Source organism: Mus caroli, chromosome 4 (assembly GCF_900094665.2).
Source record: "Mus caroli chromosome 4, CAROLI_EIJ_v1.1, whole genome shotgun sequence".
Classification (NCBI taxonomy): Eukaryota; Metazoa; Chordata; class Mammalia; order Rodentia; family Muridae; genus Mus; species Mus caroli.
In genome coordinates, this window is record NC_034573.1 from 100,658,751 (window position 1) to 100,667,947 (window position 9,197).

Below are 9,197 nucleotides of genomic sequence, written 5' to 3' on the forward strand. Positions count from 1 at the left end.
TTGCCCACTGAAATTATAAATGATTGCAAAAACTAATAGTAGATAAACATTATTTAAAGATAGTGTATATTATTTTTGTTGTGCTTACATAGGAGACTGTTTGTGCTCTTGCCATATTTTCCACCTGGGAGATATTTGAAATATTACTGAAATACAGGTGGTTGAGAGTATCCCTGTCATATCTACAGCCCCAAGTCAAGGACAGGTAGTATACTGACCATTGGTTTTTCACATTATAGATTCAGTATCCTACAGATTTTTAAAAAATAGTGAAGTCAGCCCTTTTGTTAATATGATCCCTCTGTACTTTTTGTTAAATAAACAAGTTGGAGCATCATTCATTCCCAGCATTGGAGGTAGAGGCAGAAGGATCGAGAAATTAAAGGTCTGTTTGGCATGTATGCACAGAACTTTAATCCTACCAAGTGCTTGGGAGGCAGAGGCAGGCAGATCTTGAGTTTGAGGCCAGCCTGATATACAGAACAAACTCCAAGTTAGGTAGGGCTATATAGTTATGGTCTTGTGTCAAAAACCACCAAGAAATTGAAGGTTATCCTCAACTACATAAGAGTTTGAGGCTATCCTGAGCTATAGGAGACTCTCAAAAACATTTTATTTCAGCATTCAAATATTTCATCTGGGGATTAAAAGAATGATATTCCTTCCACTGTCCTTTCTGCTTCTGTGTACAACTGAGGTTTTCACTGAAACAAAATCCAAAGAAACCTTTTCAAAAAGTAACAAGGAAGCATGCTAGGAGCTCTAGCCCCCTTTCCTGACAGCAGCATATCATTAACCCAATCTTTACATCAATGATAGTGTTCCATTCACTAACTTTGGACATAATATGTCTCTCCTTCAGTTTGTAAAATTCAGTAACTAAGCTGAGGTACAGAAAGTCTGTTTGTAATTTACAGAATAGCTCAGTTTTGTTTGAAAAAGCCGTTTTAATAGTACAAAAATTAATCAGTCCTAGGGAACACATACATACTCTGAAAACCATAATCACTTCTTGTTATAACAGAGGTGGTTTTACCTTGGCCCACTGTGATTACTAAAAACCATACTAATAAGCTGTATGTAGTGGCACATACTTTAATCTCAGCACTTAGGAGACAGGTAGGTAGATCTCTTCCACAGCCAGCCTGGTCTACATACCGAATTCCAGGCCAGTCAAGCCTATCTCAGAACACCAAAAGAAAATATTAAGCAAAATATATACTTTATTCAGTCTCCACATAATCTTTGCTTTTCTCTAAGTTTTTTTCCTATAAATATATGCACGGTGATGGCAAAATAATGTTATTTGTAGATTTTATTCTGCTAGGGTGAATGGAAATGACACAAAGGATAAAAAGGTTTTAAATTTTTTAACTGTCTCTCTATGTTGGGAGTATATATGCATATGTGTACAGGTGCCGAGTCTAAAAGGTGTTCAGTCCTCTGAAGCTGTAGTTACAGGTGAGTATGAGCCACTTGAAGTAGGTGCAAGGAATTGAATGCACAGCTTCTGTAGCAGCACTATTCACTTCACCAATGAGCCCTAATAATAATGTTTTAAAGTTTTTGCCTAATCACCTTCCATAAAAATGATTCCCAGTTAAAACTTTAAACTCCCAACTCACTTTTCTTTGTAAATGATGATAATGTGATGTGCTATTGAAGGAAATGGTCTTACGGTAAGGCTTGCAAGATGGCTAAGTAGCTGTTGTGCTTGCCTGCCTTGTTGATTGAAGTCATTTCCTCCCCCACATATTACTTGTGTGTGTACACATAAATAAAATGCAAAACAAAAAAGTCCATCAATCAAGAATACTATTATCTGGTGAACTTCATTCATTGCGTCCAGTTGTCTCAAGTGTGTGTATATAAGATTTTATAAAGATGTGCTTATGTACTGTTTAACAAACACAGCAAGTTAGAGAGGGAACTGATGCTTGTCTACTAGGCCAGCGAACCACTTAAATATAGGAAACTAATTTGACTAGACTTAGAAGAAAACTAGGAAATTGAAATGATAACTTTTCCACACAGGAATCCTAATTTCAGCATTGCTCACAAAACTAAGAATAATCCTGTAAACCACTGGAGGCAACTTTCATTTTTCTAGCTTCGTGTTTCTCTTAGACATCAGGATGCTTAATATAAAAAGGAAGCGAAAAATATTTCCTCTTTTCGTTTTTATTATTGCATATATGTAAGTATGATGTATGTGGATGCTCGTGAAGATCCAAGCACTGGAGTGGCTTCTCATTCCCCCATCATCACACCCAGGTATCAAATTCAGGTCATTAGGCTCGGTGTCATTTTCTGATTTTCATTTAAACTCAGATTATACTACTAAAGAGTAACAAAAGGAGGCTAATGAGGTTGTTCTAATTACAACCTACTAACGAAAGCCGGGCATTTCTTTTCCCATGAAAACAATTTTAGTGTTTTTCAAGTGTTCTAAAATCAAATTATTGGGGCTAGAGCAAGAGCTCCATGGTTAAGCTCCATGATTTGCTGTTCAGTCATGACTGAACATGACGACTCCAGAATCCATGTCAGGTGACTCACAAACACCTGTAACTTAGCATCAAAGGATCCAACACCTTTTCCTGGCCCCTGTCAGTACATATACATATTCAGAGACATGCACATATACACACAAATCTTTTTTAAAAATCTCAATAACAAAACTAATATTATTGAATTTTATATAACTTTTTTCTTTTTCAAGACAGGGTTTCTCTGTGTAGCCCTGATTGTCCTGTCTCACTCCGTAGACCAGGCTCACCTCAAAGATACCTGCCTCTGCCTCTTGAGTGTTGGGATTAAAGGCTTGTGCTGCCACTGCACGCCCTATTAATTTTTTCCTAAAGCTTGCATCAGCACAAAGACTATATACATATGTACAATGAAGATGTAGAACATACTTCTAAGACTGTGATAACCAAAGTACTTTAATATGTAAAACAGATAATAGAAATTTGTCCCTAAAATCTTATCTCTGCAAATTTGTGGTTTCCCAAATTGGTCTCTAGTAGTAAACATGCCATGCTCACCGTTATCTCATCTGTTAGTATCAAATAGCAGAGATATTATGTTTCCTGCTGCCCATTGATCCAGATTCTACTATGAATGTATGCGGGAAAGGTTTCTCTTAAAATAGTGTTGGGATCTTTTTACTATAGGTTTGTTACCTGAATCTACCTTAATAGTAAATATTTTTTACACAGTACTGATGGTACTTGGTTGGCCTATGGCATGGGTCATGCAGCAGGAGTTATCTTTACACCTACATCACCTCAGTAAGAAAGAAGCTTTGAGGAATTTTAGCCAGACCTGAGTGAGGATGCTTGTATTTAATTTTAAAAGTCACAAGATAGAATTCTATCTATAATCCATAATACGTCTTACAACTTTATTAATTTATGTATCAAGTTTTTAATCACTGAAGAATATGAAAGCACAACTGTTAGAATTGCTATAAAAGTACCCCAGTTAACAGAGAACAATAGAAATATTTATCCTGTAACCAGATATGATTCCCTGAGAAGCTGGATCCTAATAAGGCTGCTGATATTTACAATTTCTCCTAGGTGTAGAGTTGCAAAGTCAGTCATTTCTCCCATCTTAAAGGAGAAAAGGTAAGTACAGGCAAAAGGAGCTGCTCTAGTTAGGATCTTAATACTCTCAATCAAGTATCAGCTCCTATGGACTTGTGTCTTTGATTTCTCTTACCTTTGTGAATTGCTAATTCCAATATTTACTAGGTGACCTGTATTACTAGTCACAAGTATTGGCATTGCCTGTGGCACTGCTGTTAGTTCTTACATCTACTCATACAATGTCTCTGGGCATCTAAATCCTCCACAACTGCCAGTCGTGATAGCCTCGATCACTATGTTGGACTCCACTAGTCCCTATTTTCACCCATACAGAAAGACCACAACTGTCTCATACTTACTAAATTGAGTGTTATTTTCATTCCTACCACAACCCTTTCACTCCCATACCTTCTAAAAGCAGTCTCTTCTGTTATCTAGCAATTTAGGTCAAAACCAGAAACAGTGCTCTGCTTCAGCCTGTGTTGAGATTACAGGTGTGAACCATGATACCTGGCTTGTATGAAGGATGTTAAGTGCAATCATGTTGAATTGTTTAATGAACCTGAATTAAAAAATCTAGAAAAAGCTTTATGTTTCAATATATTCTGTTCTTGCAAAACTACTAACTAGGTATTTTGTATGTTTACAAAATATGTTTACCACTATGCTGTAGTAGTGGTATGTTTACCACTACTGCTGTAGTAATTCCTAATGAGAAGTAGGAATTACTATGTTTTACTAGCTGGGTGTTTACATATCATGTTTACATAGCAGCAGCAGAAAACAGAGGATTCTCAAAGCAGTTAATTATAGAGAAGAAACAAAAAGCCAGAGAAAATGAGAACTGCGGCAAGTTTAATTACAAATGAAAGGATCACATCTTTTTACCTCTCAAATTCCCAGGTCGTCTTGACCCTGCTAAGTATGAATAACCATAGTGGGTTAGGCCAAAACTTGACCTTGATTTGGTCAAAAACACTCTTCAAAGCTGTTGGTTATAATCCAAAGAGATACAAAACTTAGCACCTCTGTAATATTAAAATAAAAACAAAACCCAACAAAAGAAGTTGATTTTGAAAAACCCAAAATACTCATAGCTGCCTGAAGAGGAGATCTCGATCATCCCACTTAAACAGATGCTCTCATAGCCACAGGAGGTCATCTGGACTAAAATCAAGATGAATCCATTACTCATTTCCTCTCCGGCTCTTCTTGTGGCTTTTCTTAGACCTGAAATGGAATAGATGAAAATCCTCCAATAAGTAGCAAATAAGATGACACTGAGTACAGATGACATGAACGTTAGATATACTGTGGTGATTTTAGTGACATCTCCCACTTTTTCCTCCTCAGTGCTGGGATTACAGGTTTATCACCATACCCAGTGCAATTTTACTTGTATTTGTGTATGTTACATGACGTTGAATGAGCACATATACTTGAGTGCATATGCAGGCTGGAAGCTGTGACTTTCATGTCTTCATTTTATTTATTGAGTCCGTTGTCCAGTTGACACAACCCAGTCTCCTGGGAAAAAGGAATCTTAACAGAGGATCTGTCCACAGTAGACTGGCCTTGGCTATGTCTGTGAGAACATGTCTCGATTGAGGTGGAAGGGCCAAGCCCACTGAGGACAGCATTATCCCAAGGTAGTTGAGCCTAGGCTGTGTAAGAAAGCAAGACAGTAGGCAGCTCTCCTCCACAGTCCCTGCTTGAGTTCCTACGGTTTCCTCAATCAAGGACTGGAAACATAAGGACAAGGAGTGAACCTGAAGTATAATCTGAAAGAAATGTGTTGCTCTGGGTCATGCCATTTATCCCAGCAACAGGAAACTAGAAACTAGTCTAGATAACTAGTCTGCCTTGAGGATCCTGTCTCTGCTTTCAGGGTTGGGATTCCATCGCCTGCCTGGCTTTTAAAAAGTGGTTTCTAAGGATCTGTACTTACTTTGCAGTGGGACACGGTGGCGCATGCCTTTAATCCCAGCCCTTGGGGGGCAGAGGCAGGAGGATTTCTGAGTTGGAGGTCAGCCTGGTCTACTGAGTGAGTTCCAGGACAGCCAGGGCTATACAGGGTTAGTACTTACTTTGCATAGCAAGTACTGTGTCCTTGAAGCCACTGAGCTCCCTGGGCCTGTTTAGTTTTTGTTTTCAGGCCCTCGGCTGTTGAGTTGTAGAAGTTGGTTCAGTTCCTAGCATCCACATTTGGTGGCTCACAATAACTGCAGTCCCTGGGGATTTCATACCTTTGACCTCCACTGGCATCTGCACTCACCTCAGATACACACATTAATACAATTAAAAGTAAAAATCAATCTTAAGCTGGGTATGGTGGCACATGCCTTTAATCCCAGCAGAGGCAGACAAATCTGTATTCAAGGCCAGGCTGGTCTACAAAGTGAGGACAGCCAGGACTGTTAAATAGAGAAACCCTGTTGCGGGGTGGGTAAGTTCTAGGAATTTTCAGAGGGAAAAAAAAGCCTATTTTTGTCTTGTGATAACTGCAAATACCCACATCAAACAAAATTTCTCATCTTAGTAGTATTTAAAGCCACACACACACACACACACACACACACACAAGGCAGAGGTCAACATCGAATGTCTTCTAAATCACTCTCCACTTCATTTTTTGAGACAGTCTCTCACTGAATCTGAAGTCCTAAGCCTGGCTAGACTGATTGGCCAGCAAGGTCAAGGGTCTGTCTCTCTAGCACTAAAATTTCAGGTGTGCCTGGCCGTGAACAGTTGCTACAGACTGAATTCTAGTCCTCATGCTTTCATGACAAGTACTTTATTTACCCAATTAGTTAACTTGCCAGCCTCTAAATTCTTAAAATAGAGGTTTAGCCCATACCTTTCAGGAGACTTTGAGTGGCTTCTATGTCTGTGACTACGGTGGTGACCTAGGGAAGAAAAGGTCATTGTCTGAGTGTTTCAGTTCTCTCACTCTGAGCACCCCCCCCCCCCCCCCCCCCCCCGCCTTCGTTCCTCTCCTCACATTCCCTTTTTGGCCTATTCTGAGGATCTACTTACTCTCACACCTCTCCATACTGATAGTTGTGGCAGGGAATGCAATAATGACATCATATATCCAGAGCATTATGGCTACCTGGACAAAACTTTAATTACCTTACGATTTAACCTCTATTATACTGGTCCTTATTTGTGCAATTTGGATAAAAAACTGAAATCCCATTTCTGTATAACGAAGCTCAGAAATGTCTAATGTGAACTTTTGAATTCCATGTCCCTCTCCTTTTCTGCTAGGTAGTAGTCCAGCTTGGCATTTCATGTTGCAGAAGTCTTAATGCTCCTTATAGATTTAGTTACTAAGACAAGCAATAAAAGGCCCAAATACTACACCTGGGGATTTAGAGCGGGATCTGTGTCGTCTGTCTCTAGACCTGCTCCGATGGCGTCGTGGACTCTTGCTCCTATGCCTTTCTCTTCGGGGAGAAGGACTATGGAAAAAGAACAGTTAGTTCAGCACATGTTTTACAATACCACCATTTCCCCTTTCAGAACTGATTAAGGACCTACCTTCTTCTTTTAGGGGATCTACTCCGCCTGTGGCAAAAAGAAGAACAGGTTATTGTACTGGATATTGAACATTGAAAAAATAAAACCTTTTTCTTTTTTTAAGAGGGAGAAGTCCTGGGGACTGAACACTGTGTCTTCTGATTCTTGTTCTATGTCTGAAATGTAGTATACTTCTACTTCTAACACTGTTTGAGCATGCAACTTAATTTGAGCAGAGTGATAATAGCAAATGTGCCATAAATAAATACTGGAAAAACATTTACATGAAAGGACCTATTGGCTCTTGAATTCTGTCAGAACTTAGCCAATTGAACCTGGTGGAGCACAGGAGGTACAGGGAGCTGCCCTAGCCATTCATATTATGGCCACTCTATACTATATGGGAAATACATAATCAGAAAACAGGTGAGCAAATATAACTGAACTGTCTATCCAAGTCCAGCTTAATTCACTGATGACAAACTAAAGAAATGGGTTTTTTGTTTTGTTTTATGTACATAGGTGTGAGGGTGTGGGAACCCCTCGAACTTGAGTTACAGTTGTGAGCTATCATCTGGGTGGAGGGGAAGTGAACCCAGCTGGGTCTTCCAGAAGAGCAGCCAGTGGTCTTACATACTTAGCCATCTGTCCTAGCCCCAAGAAAAGTTTTTTGTTGTTTTTTTGGGTTTTTTGTCTACCAATGAAGTTTTAAGGGTGATGGTTGAGTAGTAATAGGGAAACATAAACACTGGCAAAGTATTCCAGCCCTACCTTCTGGGAGAACGACTCCGGCTCCGCCTGTAGCGCAGTGCAGGTGAACGCCTTGGCTTGTCCAAGTCTCTGTAGCTTCTTCTTCGATGGTCAGGTGATGGCACTCTTTCCAGCTTGAGAAGAGATAGATGAATACTGGCTTTTATTAAAGGCAGTCATGAAGAAAATGGTTACAGTCCCCTTACTATTCTGTCCCATGTATATCTCTCAAGTGACTTTACAACAGTGATTTGAGTACATAGGTTGGTAGTTCTAGTGACAAAAAAAGAATTAACGATATCCAGTTCTCCATGACCTTCTTATTGATAACAGTATCACCTGCCTGTGACTGACTACAGTAAGAAATAAGGCCCATTTCCTTAGGAATGTGAGTTCATTACTGTTAAATGCAAAGCCATAGTGGATTTTAAGCTTTAAAATAATTCCCTCTCGTGCTACCCAAAGTGTCTAGAGCAGCAGGAGCTGGGTATGGTGCTGTATGCATTTCATCCCAGCTGACACTGAAGCAGGTGGATCCTTTAATGAGTTTGAGACCATTCTGGTCTATATAATTCCAGGACAGCCAAAGGTATATAACCCATCTTGAAGACAGACAACAACAACAAAAATAAAACAAAAAAACACCAAACCAAGAACGGAAAGAGAAGCAAAAGTGTAACAATACCTAGAATATTATCTACATACAGCATATACAACTTGGAATTGTAGTAAAGATGTCAAATACATAAGTGGAGGAAAATGAGGATAAACAAATAATACCGCAAGGGACAGGAACAGAAAACTCCATGTTGAGGAAAAACAATTATATTACTGTTTTATCAATATAAAACCCAATTTGAGGTTAATTTTTTAGTTTTAGAGACAAGGTCTCACTGTGCAACTCTAGCTCGTCTCAAACTCACAGAGCTGTTTCTGTCTCTCTAGAGGGTTCAAATTAAAGGCATGTGTCACCACGCCAAGCATTTCTTATATGTCCTTCTGGTTCTTGCAGTGTTCTTAGAATGTAATTGCAAATGCTTAAGAGCAGGTACTATAAGCACTCCCATTTCCATTATTTTAATGGCTGCTTAGAAATCATCTCAACAATCGACCTGACTCCTTACATACTGACAGCTGAGGTGGGTTGTTTTCAATTTTTCAGCACTATAATTATTAATTCTGACAAAATATGACTATGCAGCAGGTAACTTCTCTCCTTAAGAGTATGTTCAAGCATGTTTTGTCCAAGTTTTTTGATAGCTACTATTCATTTACCAATTGTACTGGCTATTTTTGTGTCAACTTGACACAGCTGGAGTTATCACAGAGAAA

The 9,197-nt window shown here is 39.1% G+C and overlaps 1 protein-coding gene across 1 annotated transcript in view; it reads right to left on the bottom strand.

Moving 5' to 3' along the window:
• Positions 1-3,392: 3,392 nt before the first annotated feature.
• The window catches only part of Prpf38a (pre-mRNA processing factor 38A), a 16,457-nt gene continuing 10,652 nt past the window's right edge, over positions 3,393-9,197 (bottom strand). The window contains exons 6-10 of the mRNA XM_021161082.2: positions 7,887-7,999; positions 7,137-7,163; positions 6,960-7,057; positions 6,451-6,499; positions 3,393-4,823 (exon numbers count right to left, since the gene is read on the bottom strand). Of these exons, the coding sequence (XP_021016741.1) occupies positions 4,781-4,823; positions 6,451-6,499; positions 6,960-7,057; positions 7,137-7,163; positions 7,887-7,999 (330 nt within the window). The 3' untranslated portion in view covers positions 3,393-4,780. The remainder of the gene's footprint in view (positions 4,824-6,450; positions 6,500-6,959; positions 7,058-7,136; positions 7,164-7,886; positions 8,000-9,197) is intronic.